This window comes from Herpailurus yagouaroundi, unplaced genomic scaffold (genome assembly GCF_014898765.1).
Source record: "Herpailurus yagouaroundi ecotype Mexico unplaced genomic scaffold, PumYag 160, whole genome shotgun sequence".
Lineage (NCBI taxonomy): Eukaryota > Metazoa > Chordata > Mammalia > Carnivora > Felidae > Herpailurus > Herpailurus yagouaroundi.
The window spans coordinates 54,138,101-54,154,504 of NW_024412401.1; the positions used below are offsets into that span (position 1 = coordinate 54,138,101).

General features: G+C 53.4%; 1 protein-coding gene across 5 annotated transcripts in view; it reads right to left on the reverse strand.

Annotated features, from left to right (window-relative positions):
* The window catches only part of AK8 (adenylate kinase 8), a 129,362-nt gene that overhangs the window by 67,209 nt on the left and 45,749 nt on the right, over positions 1-16,404 (reverse strand). For all 5 annotated transcript variants that reach the window (XM_040482732.1, XM_040482731.1, XM_040482730.1 and 2 more), the window contains 5 exons: positions 16,291-16,372; positions 15,465-15,536; positions 14,665-14,865; positions 11,411-11,542; positions 3,407-3,496 (listed from right to left, as the gene is read on the reverse strand). In XM_040482732.1, the coding sequence (XP_040338666.1) occupies positions 3,407-3,496; positions 11,411-11,542; positions 14,665-14,865; positions 15,465-15,536; positions 16,291-16,372 (577 nt within the window). The remainder of the gene's footprint in view (positions 1-3,406; positions 3,497-11,410; positions 11,543-14,664; positions 14,866-15,464; positions 15,537-16,290; positions 16,373-16,404) is intronic.

Genomic DNA, 16,404 nt, shown 5'->3' on the forward strand with positions numbered 1-16,404 from the left:
CCCCCCCCCCCCCCCCCCAGACGGCATCTGGATCTACTCAGCCGCACTGGCGACGGCGGTGACGGTGACCACGAGGGTGGCGGAGAGGTGCCACGGTCAGAAAGCTGCCCGTCTCTGGGGCTTGGAGCGCCAAGGTGAGTGGAGAGAGGGCAAGAGGCTGTGACGGCGGGGGTCCCAGGGACAGCGGGCGGGAGGGGTGGCGGGCAGGCCAGCAGCCAGGAGCACAGGGCAGGGTCCCCAGCGCAGGCAGCGTGGTACCCAGAAGGGCACCGTCTGGTATGCGGGGTGGCGGGGTGAGTTTCTACAGCAGGGCGGCTGCGGGGTAAGATGCTCTGCCGGTGACATCTGCCGGTGACATCTGCCAGCTCTGCCCCAGGGTGATGAGGCCTCCGAGCCCTCGCAAGAGCCTCCGCCCCTTTAGCCGAGCTGGCTGAACCCTCTGGATTGCACACGTGTGGAGGAGTGGCCGGGCGCTCTCCGTGCCCCCAGGAATCGCTGCTGGCGCCCCGGGCAGAGACGTCTGAAAGGCGCCTAGGCTTTGAAGAGGGAAATTCGGATGCCTCGGCAGGCCCCCAAGAGCAACGGAAGAGTGACTATTCTCGTTCTGCTGAATTCTGCCGACGGGTCACGGCGTAAGGGGACGTGCCTCGCTGCTCTCAGCGTCGGGGGGACACCTCGGAGCCCAGGGCAGCACCCGGGAGAGGAACTCTGCTCCCCTGCCCTCGGCCTCACTCTTCCCCAGAGAGGAGACGCGTTCGTTGGACCGGCTCCGTCCTCCCGGCTCCCGGCCTCCAGCTGGCCGGCCCTCGTCCCCACTGTGCCCTCCCCACTCCTGCCTGCACTCAGTCAGGCTCCCCCCGGGGCAGGTCTGAGGCCAGTCGCCCCGTCCCCACTGCCAGGGCTGGGCCATTTATCAGGAGGAGGCATCTCCACGGGCTCGGCCCCAGACCTGGATGGGAGAAACCGTGTCCGGAAGCCCAAATGTGCCCTCACGGCCCTGCCACGTTCTCCACCCGAGGCCCGCGGAGAACTCTGGGTCGGCCCCCCCCAGTGGGCTCAGAAGTCAGCCCCTACAGTGATTTGCAGAGAAGCCAGGCTGCGGTCGGCTGAGCGGAGCTTCCGTGTTCAGCGTGACCTTCCCTTCAAATCCGAGTTCGGTCGGAATCGTTTACACTGTCTTCTTCCTGTTTCAGCCGGTGGCGAGCGGACCCCCGACCTGGTGGCTCCAGCCCTGCTCCCGTGCCCACCCGGGCGCGTGGCTGTGTCTGCGGCTTCCGCACGGCCCGTAATGACACCTGGTTAGTGGCGATGGGTGTAAACCCTGTCCGTTATCCCTGCGAGATTGGGATTAGTGAAACGCCAGAATCTATTGCTTCCGTTGAGAACACACAGCAGTGGCTGCTGTTGTGTCTTCAACTGTGTAGCGAGTGCAGGAGCACAGAGCTGCACGTCCAAATCAACAGGGTGCAGAGGGGACAACGAAGGGCGGAGCCTCGGCCACGGAGGCTGCCGGTCCCCCCGGCTTTACGGGGACAGGTGCCCTCGGTCTCTTTGGTGGTCGCCAAAACTCCCCGAGACAAACAATAATTCTGCCTCTTGCCCACCACTGCAAACTGGGGGTTTGTTTTCAGTGGTCGGGGAGCGAGAGGTCTGACGGGGCACCAAGAGCTGGCTGTGAGGACGGAGGAAGGGCCTCTGGGAGCCCGAGCGGCGACGAAACAGACTCCCCGGGAGCCTCCAGGGGGAATCGTGGCCCCATCACACCCTGGTTCCGGGATTCTGCCCTCTACAACTGCCCGGTAATAAATGCGTGTTGTCTAAAACCACTAAGCTTAGGGGCGCCGGGGGGGCGCAGTCGGTTAAGCGTCTGGCTTTGTCTCAGGTCATGATCTTGCGGTTCGCGAGTCGGAGCCCCGCACCAGGCTCTGTGCTGACAGCTCAAAATAAAGAAATAAGCTTTAAAAATAGACAAAGTGATGTAAATTTGTTACTTCGCTACATTCGCCCACTTGCCCGGCAAATGTTCTCTAGGGTGCTAAGAACCAGCAGCACCCACCCCGGTGGATGGGACATGGTGTTGCTGGAGGGAGACCGTGCCCGAGTGTGCCGGGCCCTCCACGGACCCGCCTGCCGCGTGCAGGTCGCTCTCCGACAGCGCGCCTGCCGGGCACGTGTGTGCGCGCCACATCCCGTGCGCCCACGGGAACCCTGCGACCCGGGGACTCCTGTCCCCAGCTCACCACTGAGGCCTCGGGCTCTGACGAGGGCTGCACGGCTCGCGGGGGCGGCTCGGGGTCCAAATCAGACAGGGAGGTGCCAACGCTCACACTGGCTTGCAGTCCTGCCTGGAGCTTCCTGCCTCCGCTCAATTTACACCCCAGTGACGCGGGAATGAACGGACTCCCTCTCTGCACAGATCGCTGTGTCCAAAGGGTCTGACCGCACCTCACCTGACCCTCACCCTGGGGGACGGGGGCATCTTCTAAGGGGGGGGCTTGGGAGAGCCATGCCAGGACGGAGTCGCAGGTGTCCCCCCCCCCAGCTGGCGGGTCAGGAGCAAACGGCCCGTCTCCTGTGCTCCCCTCCACCTACTCTATCCGGAAGATGGTAGGGGACGGCAGTGAGTGCTCCGCCGGGAGGGCGTCCTCGCCAACACACGCCCTCCCCCAAGTACGTGTTCACAGACACTTGGGGGACGGCACAGAGGAACCACACCTGGTGCAGGGCAAGAAGATGTGGGTGCAGGGAATGCCCTGCCGCGGGGGTGGGGACACCGGGTCCAGAGGGGCTCAGACGTGAGGTGGCCACGTGGCCTTGCGGATCATCTTGGGCTCAGGAAATCGAAATAGAATGATCTCAAAGGTGCCCTTGCTGGGGGCTGACCGACAATGCTCTCAGACGGTACATCGCAGAAGGGCCTGGAAGGACGATGTGGCCCAGCCTCCCCCCTCGAAGCCCCCGAGGACCAGGGGCCGGTGGACCCTTGGATCTGCAAAGCTGTCTGAACCTTCTGGCTTTTGACTTCCGACTAAACCGGAACATTTGTCCTCAGTATTTCTGTATGGCCAGCAATAAAGGCTGTGGGCAGCTCCGTGGCTCTCAATCTCAAGTGTCAGCAGTTACGAAAAGCATCCGTTCTCGAGAAACAGAAACAGCCCAAACCTCCAGGAATAACACATGGTGTCCACAACCCACCCCCCAAATCGGGACACGGCTGGAAGCCTGTGGGCCCTGCCGGTGAACGAACACAGAACCTCTGCTGTCAGGAAAGCCCAATTTCCATCTCGCAGCCACCTTTCCGGGGCTGAGCCCCCACCAGTGCTCATGAGCCCCACACGGAGCGATTTGTTCCCCCCCCCCCCCCCGAGCCCATATGGCTGTGGCAGTTGAGAGGAGTGTGACCTACCTGCCATCTTCTTTTGAAAATAGGGCTGGATGAGCTCGCCGACTTTTGACTTGTCTGCTACTGCCTCTTTCAACAGTTGCCCACAGTGGACTGGAGGAGAGAGGAACAGAAAGACACCCATGAAATTTTAAACAGAAGGAAGAATGAGAAAAAAAGAAGCCCCGGTGCCACCTGCCAGGGGGGAAAAAAGGTCACTGAGAAAAAATATAAAAGGGTTTTTCTGAGGGTGGGGGTGTGTGTCCAAGTGAGAGCAAATATCAAAAAGGACCTGGGGAATAAAGAAGAAACCGAGGAGGACGGCTCGGAATGAAAAGGCATGTATCTGGCAGAGAACAGATTGAAAATGGACGGTGCAGGGGCGCCTGGGTGGCTCGGTCGGTTGAGCGTCTGACTTCAGCTCAGGACATGATCTCACGGTTCGTGGGTTCGAGCCCCGCGTCGGGCTCTGTGCTGACGGCTCAGAGCCTGGAGCCTGTTTCCGATTCTGTGTCTCCCTCTCTCTCTGCCCCTCCCCTGCTCACGTTCTGTCTCTCTCTCTCTCAGAAATGAATAAACATTAACAAATTAAAAAAAAACAAAAACACCCCTAAAATGAACTGGGAAAGGTGAGTGTTTAAGGCAACAACCATCACCAAAGATTTATCCCTCAGTGACAATGTGCTTAATTTGCTGCGTGAAGGACAGCAGGGATCATATCCAAAGCAGCTGGCAGTGTCCCTCACTAAGGGAACATGGGTGACAACAAAGGCTGATGGTGTCTGAGACCTTCCTACGTACCTAGCAGTGTGCTGGGTATGCAAAGAGGTGGACCAAACCGTCCCGGGGTGCAGAGCCCTAGGCAGCCGAGCTGGGATTCAAACCCACGTCTGTGTGACATCAAACCCACGCTTGGCTTCCCGTTCTGGCCAGGAAGGAGTGGCAGATGTCGTGTGTACCCTCTGTCACAGAAAGCTGTAAAACTGGGGCGCCTGGGGGGCTCAGTCGGTTAAGCGTCCGGCTTCGGCTCAGGTCATGATCTCACGGTCCGTGAGTTCGAGCCCCGCGTCGGGCTCCGGGCTGACCGCTCAGAGCCTGGAGCCTGCTTTGGATCCTGTGTCTCCCTCTCTCTCTGCTTCTCCCCCACTCACACTCTGTCTCTCTCTCTCTCTCTCCTCTCTCAAAAATAAATAAACATTAAAAAAAAAAAAGGAAAAAAAAAAGAAAGCTATAAAACTGAGCCAAAGATGGGAAACAGTTCTTTTCAGGCATTAGACCTCCGACTTCACAGCGCTGTGAACCCTGAGAGAAGGGAGACACCCAAGGGAGTCCCACCTTCACCCTGGATTTCCACTTACAAAAGCACTTTCCAGACCTTAGCACAGGAGAAAGGGAGCCAAACACAGCAGGGGGAAGCAAAGGCTGGACCGAGCGCTGGAATTGGGGGAACGGGGTGATGGGGAGAAGGGAGCCGTGCAGAGAAGGGCTTCAGAAATCCTCATGGGGACTCACTGGGGTCTTCGGTCAGTGCAAAGCAGCACCTGTGGCAGGTGAGAACCTATCCCTACCCCAGGCCTGGCAGAGAAAAGCCCCTGGGACGTTGTGAGCCAAGGGAGAGGCAGGGAGACGCTGGTGCTCTGACAGCCAGAGCGAGAGACCGTGTGACCGTGCCCGGCACCCAGTCACCTGAGGTTCTGGGTGCAGGGGTGGCAGGAGCCCACGAGCGTGCACACTTGGGGCTCACCTGAACAAAAACTAAAAGCGTCCACCGGATCAAGCTGATCCTGTAGTGAATTAACTGCCTATTAGCACTCAACTCTTTTTTTTTTTTTCATTTATTTTATTATTTTATTATTTTTTATTTTTTATTCTTTTTAATATGAAATTTATTGTCAAATTGATTTCCATACAACACCCAGTGCTCATCCCAACAGGTGCCCTCCTCAATGCCCATCACCCACTTTCCCCTCCCTCCCACCCCCCCATTATTATTTTTTTTTTAGAGAGAGCTGGGGAGAGGAGCAGAGAGAGAATCCCAAGCAGACTCCTCACTTAGCACTGATGTGGGGCTCGATCCCATGACCCAGGGATCACGACCTGAGCCAAACTCCAGAGTTGGACGCTCAACCAACTGAGCCCCGCCAGGCGTTCCTAGCACTCAACTTTTAACTTACTGTTCTTTTTAAATTTTTTTAATGTTTATTTATTTTTGAGAGCAAGAGAAAGTGAGCATGAGCGGGGGAGGGGCAAAGAGAGAGGGAGACACAGAATCCAAAGCAGGCTCCAGGCTCTGAGCTGTCAGCACAGAGCCCGATGCGGGGCTCGAAACCACAAACCGCGAGATCATGACCTGAGCCGAAGTCGGATGCTTAACCGGCTGAACCACCCACGCGCCCCTTAACTTACTGCTCTTAAAGCAGAACCACACAATCCAGACTCTCAGCAATGTGAGAACCACAACGTCTAGCATCTAATGAAAAACTACTTGAGATGCAAAGACCCATCAATCAGGAAAGTGTGACCCCTACAAAGAGAGAAAACAGGCTATAGAATCAGATCAAGAGGTGACCTGGGTGTCAGAATAAGCACACGAGAACTGAAACCAACTCTCGTTGATATATTTATAATTGTAAAGGGAAAGACAGTTGAAATGGGTGAGCAGCTGGGGAATCTCAGCAGAGAAATGGAACCTATATAAAAGAACCAGATGCAAATTCTAGAAACTGGAAAATACAGTATCTTAAATGGAAAACATCATTGGATAGGTTGCAATCCATGAAGCGGAAGACAGGAAGACAGGTCATACAGTATCCAAACCAAAGCAAAGAGGAAGTGAAGGGAGGCCCGGAAAAAAGACTAGAACCTCAGAGACCTGGAGGGCGGTACCAGTCAGTGTCACGTACATGCAATCAGAGTTCCAGAAAGGAGGGAGAGGGAAGGGAGGGAGTGGTGACACAGAGAGGCAGAAAAATACATTTGAGAAAATAATGGCAAGAGAGTCTCAAAATCTGATGAAAAATATTTCAAAATTTGATGAAAAACATCAATCCACAGATCGGAGAATCTCTGAGACCCAACCAGAATAAACCCAAAGTAAACCACACCTTGACACATCATAGTTGAGTTTCTGAAAAGTAAAGACAAAGAGAAACTAGTTAGCGCGGCTGGGTGGGGAGACGCTCTATACATGGGGGAACAATGATAAAAATAACCCGAGTTCTCATCCGAGGCAACGCGGGCCGTAAGACAACGGAATGCCGTGCTTAAAGCGCGAAGAGGAAAGCCTGTCAGCATAGATTTCTATGTGCAGCAGGAACGTCCTTCAAGAATGAAGGTGCAATACAGACATTTTCAGACAGATGAAAGTGGAATTTGTCGCCAGCAGACGTGCACTACAAGAAATGTTAAAGGAGGTTCTTTAGGCTGAAAGAGAGTGATAGCGGGTGGAAATTTAGACCTAAACAAAAAAGGGTTGCTATGTGTAGGTATATCACGGGACCTTTCCCCTTCATGCTTTCATTGAAAGAAAGAAAGAAAGAAAGAAAGAAAGAAAGAAAGAAAGAAAGAAAAGAAAGAGAAAGAAAGAAAGAAACCAAGTGACCAAAGCAAAAATAATTACAATATACTGTAGAGTTTATAACATGGGGAAGTAAAATGTACGACAAAAAAATAGCACAAAGGACGAGAGCAAGGTAAATGGAAATACAGCACCGTAGGCTCTTGTATTATACACAAAGAGGTAGAGCATTAATTCAAGGCAGACTGTGACAAGTGAATGATGCTCTGTGACCCCTAGAGCAGCCATGAGCAAAAGAAAGCAAAGACATATAGCAAAAAAGGCAACAGAGGAAATGAAATGGATTGCTAAAAAGCACTGGGTTAATCCAACAGTTGGCAGGAAAGCAGAAACAAAGAAGAGGTAACAGAAGACAAAACACCCAGGACAGGAGGCTTGACACCATACTGAAAACTACTTAAAATGGACATGTACTGAACATCTCAATTGAAGGATGAAAATGTCAGACTGCATTAAAAAAAAAAAAAAGCAGGATACAATTATATGCTGTGTACAAGTCACATATTTTGAATGGAAGACACAGATGATTTAAAAGAGAAAAGACAGGGGGCGCCTGGGTGGCTCAGTCGGTGAAGCATCCGACTTCGGCTCAGGTCATGATCTCACGGTTTGTGGGGTTGAGCCCCGAGTAGGGCTCTGTGCTGACAGCGCAGAGCCTGGAGCCTGCTTCGGATTCTGTGTCTCCCTCTCAATCTCTGCCCCTCCTTTGTTCTTGCTCTGTCTCTCTGTCTCTCTCAGACATAAATAAACATTAAAAAAAATCAAAAGAAAAAAGAATATATACCATACAGATACTAATCATAAGAGAGTGGCTATGTTAGTATCAGATGAAGTAGACTCCAAGAAGATAAGTGTTACCGGAGACAGGGGAGCGTTTCCTAACCATAAAGCGGTCATGTCATCAAGAAGACACAGCAGGGGGCGCCTGGGTGGCTCAGTCGGCGAAGCGTCCGACTTCGGCTCAGGTCATGATCTCGCGGTTTGTGGTTTCGAGCCCCGCGTCGGGCTCTGTGCTGACAGCACAGATCCCGCTTCAGATCCTCTGTCTCCCCTCCCTCCCTCACTCACATGGCTCTCTCTCTCTCTCTCAAAAATACATAAGTAAATACTTAAAAAAAAAAAAAGGATACATTTTAAAAAGTATCTTTGAAGAAGAAGAAGAAGAAGAAGAAGAAGAAGAAGAAGAAGAAGAAGAAGAAAGAGAAGAAGAAGAAGAAGGAGGAGGAGGAGGAGGAGGAGGAAGAGGAGGGGGAGGGGGAGGGGGAGAAGACAACGACGATGATGACACAGCAGTCCTCAGCGTACATGCTCCCAGGAACGGAGCTTCAAATAACATGTAGCAGAAACCGGCAGAGCAGAGACTCACCCACAGGCAGAGCTGGGGATTTGAACAGATCCCTTTTGGTAACTAAACAATAGCAGTGAGAAACCATGGAGGACACGGAAGAACTGAACAACCCTATCAGACATCTTCTCCTAATTGACATTTGTGGAGCACTGCCTCCTACAATGCCAGAACACATATTCTCTTCTAGTGCACATGGAATTCACCACGCTGAGCCACAAAAAAGTATCAGTACATCTCAAAGGACTGAAATCGTACAAGGTAGGTTCTCTGAGCACAGAGGAATTAGAAATCGATACTTCCCCTGCCCCACAAACCTGGAAAACTCCCAAATATTTGGAAATTAAGCAATACACTTCTACATCATACACAAGTCAAAAAAGAAACCACAAGGCAGATGAGAAAATGTTTTGAACCCAATGATAAAACACAACACATTAAAATTCTGTGAGATGCAGCTAAAGAAGCGCTTAGAGGAAAATGCGTAGTGTTCAGTGCTTGTATTAGGAAAGAATGGTTTAAAGCCCCTGCCTCGCTTCACGATGTCCCATGAAGAAAACCCTGTAATAATCTTCTCTCTCCTAACGGGTCCCGGGACCAAGGCTGGGGACACGTTCAGACCTGGAACTAGGTTGGACAGCCTTGCTTGCTCCCCTCTCCCAGCCTGGTCGTGCACCCGGATCCATACATTCCTCTCTGGTTCTTTCTACATCTTCCCTGTCTGCGTGCCAATAAAGGGCACCGCATAGAGCGGAGACTCAATGAGGGCGATTATGACATTGGAATAAAATTCTTCACGGTTGTCTCTGGTTAGAAAATTCACGCTCGCTACAAAAAGAAAAAATCAGAATTGTAGAACATGCCACTCCACAGAGACAGCCAGTTTGGCGTATGCATGTTCCTTCTGATGTTTTCTGAGCATACACTAACACACATTGTAAACGGAAAGGAGATCATCCCCTGAACACTGTTGAGCGACTGGCTCTCCACCCCCTCTCTCATTTAACAACATATCACGAACATCAAGTCACTTTACAGGTTTCTTTTCAATAGCTGCCCCTTCACGTTGATTCATCATTAAATAATTAATGCTCCAGTGTATGGGTTTCCCACAGCTTACTTAATTATCCCCCTTATTAACAAGAGTTCGGGGTCGCCTCTCTTCCATCATGCACCCTCACATCTCTTGTTCGACATCTGAGTGCTTCGGTAGAATAAAACCCACGGAGCGAAATCGCTGGGCCAGAGCATGCGCACAGTTCACATGTGACCCCACGGTGCCTGCTGTCTTTCAAAAAGTGCCTTTTTTATACTCTCAACCAATTGTGAACACGAGTGTTCCAATCAACCCTGTTGGAGCGAACGTTGGTTTGTTTGCTTGTTCAGAGCTGTTTGCCCACAACCGAAGAGCCGGGAAATGGGGACATGAGAGCTGAGCCAGGGGGTGGCCACAGGGGAGCCCGCCGTTCCCTGAGCTCTGGATGCAGATGGGCCTCACGGGGTCTTGTACTTATCAAGAACGCCTTCGAGAAACGCGAACTTTCTGAGTTAGCTGGATTAGCAGAAAAGGCCCCCACGTGGCTCTTTAGCTACAAAACAGAAACCGTGATGAGCTTGCTCCGATCTTCCGTTTGGGAAAAAATCTAGGCCTATGATTTCATTTTTCGTGACTGGTCCGTGGAAAGCAATGTGAATTTAAATACGTTTTTCCTGAATGACTCTGTTTGTGTAAACAAAATCCGGCAGTGACAACGGTTTCCGTGAGGCCTGGCGCTCTACCACTGTTGAGGCTTTCAGAGCCGCCCTCGGCCGCTCACGCTGTTCCAGCCCTTCGTACGACAGTCCCCTCGATAAACACGTGGGTGCAGCGGCCAACAGACTGGTGCTCGCTCTCGGCAAAGACACCACAACCGTAGCTGCAAATTGAGCCTTGTAATAAGTCAAGAGGTAAAACCTAAAGAACAAGTTACCTGAATAATTTGTTTTGTTTTGTTGTTGTTGTTGTTTTCAAATCGGTGCAAGCCAAAGCATTTTTCACCCTAAGGTATCCAGAGTGCCTTTCCGTACTCATCAAATCAGAGCACTGCCGTTTGGTATTTTCACGAGGCTACTAGTACGACTATTTTTCATTACTAAACACAACAATCGCTCCGCTCCCTATCTTCACGTCCCGGGTAGGATTTTCTTCGCTGATTCCTGGCTAGTCTCAGTGGCTTTGGAACTTTACGTGAGAGGCCACCTACTTGAAAGGCGTTTTCGTTCGAAACTTGATCCTTCTGGGCTGGTACACGTACATCCGTGCTTGTTTGTATACATAGATATTTGCGGGGCGTATCTGCAGGATTTGGAGACGTATATATGCGTATTTTTACATTTGGGGCGCGGGTCTCGTTTTTCCTTCACAGCTAGAGGTTACTCGGGCTTGCGGAGCATTTATCAGAAGCGGCGGTGGCGGTGAGGGCGGCCCTTTCGCTCCTGGCAGCCGCGTTGTTGTCTGTTCCGCTTTTTCCTCCTTTCTGGCCTTTATCCCCCTGAAGGGAGGCTGGCATCTGAGACCGCCGGGGGCCACCTCGGGACAGGCCCGGAGAACCGATTTCAGTATTTCCCTCTCCTCCTGGTAAAATATTTATTGAAACTGTACGAGCTTTCGAGAAGCCTTCCTCTGGTTCAGAAACTGTTTGCCCGTAAACCCGCTGGCCTGGGCTGGGGAGCCAAACGGGACCGGAGAAAATAAATCCGCAGCAGAGCTCCAGATTATGCGAGAGCTGTGGCTTCCGGGGAGACCGCAGGGGCCGGAGGAAGCGCCCCTGGTGCAGAGCACAGAGAAACCACTGCTCCCAAGGAGTGAAATATGATGACTAGAAAATGCATGGGCTCTTTGGGCGGCGGACGTGTTTTTATTGGTTAATGTTTTTATGGCCATATTCTCTGTGAGGAACCATCCCTGCGAAGACGGACCTGAAAACTGTTGACGGCAGAGAGCAAGAAAGAGAAGCAACACTGACCTCCTTCTCACCACCCCCACAAGGTGGGAAGGCCTGGGAGGGCAGTGGGGGAAGGGGGGCGGGGGCAGGTTCTGGAAACAGGGCGCAGCCGGGGCACTCACCGTTGACGAGGCCGTATTTCTGGGCCAGGAGGGCAGCCTGCAGACGTTTCCCACTGCCCACGGGCCCGCAAAGCAGCACCCGCGGGGTGAACGGGGCATTAGATCGATGGCTGGTTTGGGCATAGGTCAGAGCTGGAAAGAGAGGATACGGGCATAGTAAACTCAGGTCCTAAAGGAAGGGAAACCAGCTTAAGGCACCTGCGCTCACGCTCTTAAGAACAGTGACGATTTCTCCCGTTTACAGCTGCGTGGAAACCCCCTGGGCGGCTGCCAGCCGCCAGCCGCCACGGGGCGAAGCTGTGGGGAAGGAAATCCGCTTCAGGCCTGGGCACTAAGGCAGAGGGGGGCAGGGGATCCAGAGAAGCCACCTCCGAAGCACTGTCCACCCTGCGGTTCCTCTAACACCTGCGCTTCCCTCCTGGTCGACGGGGGGCTGGTCCCAGCACACGGGATGCATAAGGTTGGGTTGGGATGTTTCCACACTGACCCTGGGCCGAGCCTCTAGCCTGAAGCTTGGAACCGGGCGTCTCCCAGTGTCAGATCTAGACTTTGATAAATGCATCAGGCCTGGAGGGGGCCTCGTGTCCGGGGACTTCTAAAGGGCATGGGTAGAGACTAACTTGCGGCTGCGCTCCAGTGACACCAACTTTGTTGGGAGTCTCCAAAGAGACAGTGACCAAATAGGTCCCAGGAGTGGGCAGATGTGGGTGCACGGCTGGCCCGTGGCAGGCCCTGGCATTTGATGAACAAAGAGGGGGAGGCACGGGGGCCAGCGTCTCCAACACTCAGGCGACTCAACAGCAAACCAGGTCACCCCTGACCTGAGCACGGGGGAGGGGCTGTGCAAGCAGCCGAGGAGGCCATTACAGGGCAGCTTGGCACCTGCTGATGCCGAGGGCCGGTGCCAGCTCCCCAGCCACCCATATCAGAACAGGTCTCCCTCTCTAGCCTTGCCTCCTGCCAGGGACCCAGACCGTCCTGCGCAGGGTCGGCCACGGACGGCCCTCTGGTGGCTGTCCTGCCCTTGGACGGATTTAGCTCTAGCAAGGGGCTGAGCCAACACGCGGCCTTTAGGGACCCAACCACCCCCGAAACCAGGGTGTGCCAACTGCGTGCTCGTGGCATTTTGGGCACATTCCTGGTCCAGGGGTTTGGGCACACCCACCAGGTGCCAGTGGCCCACTTCCAAGTTGTGACAACCACCAATGTCCCCAGGATGGAAGTGGGGGGCCCATGAGAAGCCCTGGGATGTTCATTGTATGAATTTTGACCTCTCAAATCTTTGTAGGATTTTTTTAACTGGAAGAATCATTCTAGAGACCACAACTCCCCTCTTCTTTGGAGATCGAGGCACAGGTAAGTTAACCGACTGTCGTAAAGGTGGTGATTCTAACTGTCTTCACGACAACGTCATACCTACCAGCGTGTGTTAAACACTAAGCTAAATAAACACTCTGCGGACTTCGTCTTATTCGATGGGTGCAGCATTCCCACGAGAGATGTGTTACGTTCTTGCCCCGTTTTACCGGGAGCTGGCAGGGCTGGGGCGATGCTCCCACACCTGCGGCTGGGGTGACATTTTCAGCCCCTGAGAATAAGCTGGAGGCCATTCAAGCAAGGCCCCTCCAGCCTCAGAACTTCCTAGATCCACGGCCATCTGAAATGCACAGACACTACGGGCAGAGAAGCCTGCTTACAAATGATGCTTAATTTACAGTAAATAACTAAGTTAATTAGAACTAATGATCCCCCAGACAGTCTCAACATCTAATTATTCTTTTTAAAAATATGTGGTTGCTGGATGCACTGCAGAGAGATTAAAAAAACAACACAGAATTCCGCACTCCAATTTTCAATGTATCTGTCTGCATTATTAATTAATAATAATTAATATTCAGACACTCACATTTTTATTTACAATTCCAGGCATGAATTCTTTATGAACGATCATCTGAACTTTTAAATTTAATTAAGTGATTTGGAAGTAATTAATGTGTAAATTCAGAACCGTGCCATAAGATAAATGTAGTGGCTGTTTATCTTCAGAGTGCAGTGTAGATTACTAAAGACCCTTCTGAGATGCAAAATCACTGGAAAACCATAAGGTGTCCACAGCCCGGCTTGTAAAGTGGAGACATTTTCTAGACATCCACCCGTTGGTTGATTGACCTCCTCAGGGAGCGAGGCCGCTGTCCCTGGGCTGTGAGTCCAGCAAAGTCCATGGGCAGGTGGGGGCCAGGGGAACTGCCAGGCCAGGGAGCTCAGAAGCCCTTCCCCCGCAAAACAAAACTTTTCTTAAAGAGATTTGAGGGAATGCGCCCCAAAAGGCCATTGTCGGCTATCAAGTGTCTCAGATCTCCGTGCTGGCATTTTTATTGTGTCATTTCCTCAGCATTGCCTAGGAGGGGATAATCGGATGCGGACACACTTCTGAATGATAATTCAGCTGCTCTGGGATCGAACTAGTCTAACTTTCCCTGGCCTTCTTGGAGACAGGATGCCAAGGCCCGACAGCAATGAGGTGTGATGTTTACTGAGTGCCTCTCCGCACCCGTGCTGGGCTCGCGGCTATGGAGATGTGATTTGCAGACTCCCATGTAATTCTCACCCAAGCCTGGGAGGAAGACAAGATTTCTGTTCCCACTTCAGGGATGACAAAACTGAGGCCAAGAGGGGTACAAGGGTTGCCGGAGACTGCCCGGCTGACGTGTGGTGGGGACGACGTGTGAACACAGGGCCCCCGGCCCCGACGTCTCCAGGCTCAAACTTCACCCTCCTCCACACGGCTGTGCGCACACATGCACCTGCTTCAGGTGCTTTCTGTGGACCTTTGTCACTGCTCCAATGACAGTGCAGTGGGAGGGGGTGGGGCCACTTCCCCTGCTCTGCATGGACTCACAACCCCTGAGTTGTGTTGCCCGGTTTGTGTGTGTGTGTGTGTGTGCGCGGTGGCCGTGGGTTCTGTGCGCATGTCTGTTTTAATTTTTACAAACTTTCTCTTCCTTCTCCCTCACCCCCAGGGCCAAACTTCTTGCCCCCGCTGTCCCTCCCGCCCCACCCCCTCATTATCAAATCTGCTGGCCATGCCGATCGTAGAACGTTATTAGCCCAGGGAACCTAGGCCGTCCAGGACTTGACTCCCAGGGTCTCCGGCACATCCTGGTCCCTGGCATCACTGCCACATTAAGGGACCCTAGGACGGGAGGGTCACAGACGGCCAAGGTGCCTGGGAAACCCACCGCCTATGTGTTTACCCTGGTAGAAGACGTCCATGCACGGCTGGTCGGCGCTGATGACTTTTAGGATCTTGGGGTAAGCCGGAAGGATCCTGATGATGTTCCTGTGGTATTCCAGCAGCTTCCGTGCCGTCTCCAGCTCTGAGATGCCCTCTGGCACCACCAGCCGGTTCTGGATTTCCGCTTCGGGGGGCCAGTCAAAGGTGGTGTGATAAATCTCTGCAAGGGGACAGGCGCGTGGTTAGAGTCACCCGCGGGGGGCTGCCGAGGCCGCCAGGGCATCTGGCTGGGGGGCTTGCTGTCCAGGGGGCCGAAGCCTGGGAGCCCGCCCGGAGCCATGCGGATGCGCTTTGCCTCCGGAGCTGCTCTGACATCTCTGTTAACGATAACAAAACGCCGAGGGCTCTCAGCACGGCGGGAAAGGGCGGCCACGACTTCGGAGCACGTGCTCCGAGCCGGGCACTCTGACGGACCCCACCCGCACATGCTCGTCTTCACAGCCATCCGATCACAAGGCACGGGTCACCCCGTGTCCAGGTGAGAAAACCGAGTCTCGAAAGGGGCGGGGCCAGAGTCCACAAACCCAGGTCTGTCTGCTGCCCCGACTCCTCCAGGCCGGGGCTTACCATCTCCCACGGGTCTAGCCCAGCACGCCACACTGGAGCACGTGCCCGCCTGTGCGGCCCCCGTGTGGCCCTCTGCGGGCACCCCGAGCGGAGAAGGGCTCAGTAAATGGGGGTGGGGCTGTCAGTCACTCCAACCGATCACTGACCACCTCTGAAACCCCATGGAGCGGGCAGGGGGTGGAGACGTCCTACCTCCCGTCTGAGGGTCGATTCTCTTCCCCAAGTTTCTCTCAATCAGGACGGTGTCTGGAGAGCTCAGCACAACTGGACAGAGAAGGGAGAGAGCACAACCAGGCAGGTTGGGCGGCGGGTCCCAGACACTTGAATCTCGGGGGCTGATAACCTGTCTTGCGTCTCTCTTGCTATGTAACGACCACCCCCGACGTTCCCTTAGAGAGGTCTGCTCAGCACCCAACCGCGAAGGCACAGTCTCAGGCCAGCGGACAGCCCACACTTGAACGTCTCCTCTAACAGTTTTCACGGTAACAACGCGATGAGCAATGTCTTGGTGGGAATGCTCTTGCCACATTTTGGATTATTTCCTAAAGAGAGCTTCTCAGAGGTGGGATTCCCGGAACAAGGAACCGCCAGGGTCAAAACAAAACTCCATTTTTCTTACTTAAAATTTTTTTTTAATGTTTAGTCATTTTGAGAGAGAGAGAGAGGGAGACAGACATGAGTGAGGGCGGGGCAGAGAGAGGGAGACACAGAACTCAAAGCAGGCTCTAGGCTCCGAGCTGTCAGTACAGAGCCCAACGTGGGGCCCGAACCCATGAACCGTGAGATCATGACCTGAGCCAAAGTTGGACGCTTAACTGACTGAGACACCCAGGCAACCCTAAAACTCCATTTTTCTGAGAGCGATCCCCAAAGGCCTTTAGCTTTATAAAATTCAACTGTGCTGTACTTTTTCCTGCTGGGTCCTGGCTGGTGCAGGGCTGAGGGTGGGCACTGGGACTGGGCAATACAGAGCAGGGCATTCCCTTCTGGGGTCTGGGGACAGCCACAGGCTACTCACTGACGTGTCTGGGGATGATCCCGAGGGTCTGGATCATCAGGGCCTGCTCCCGAGTTTCAGGAATGCCATCCAGAATCCAGCCCTAGGCAGAGAATTGAGAGGTACTCATCTATC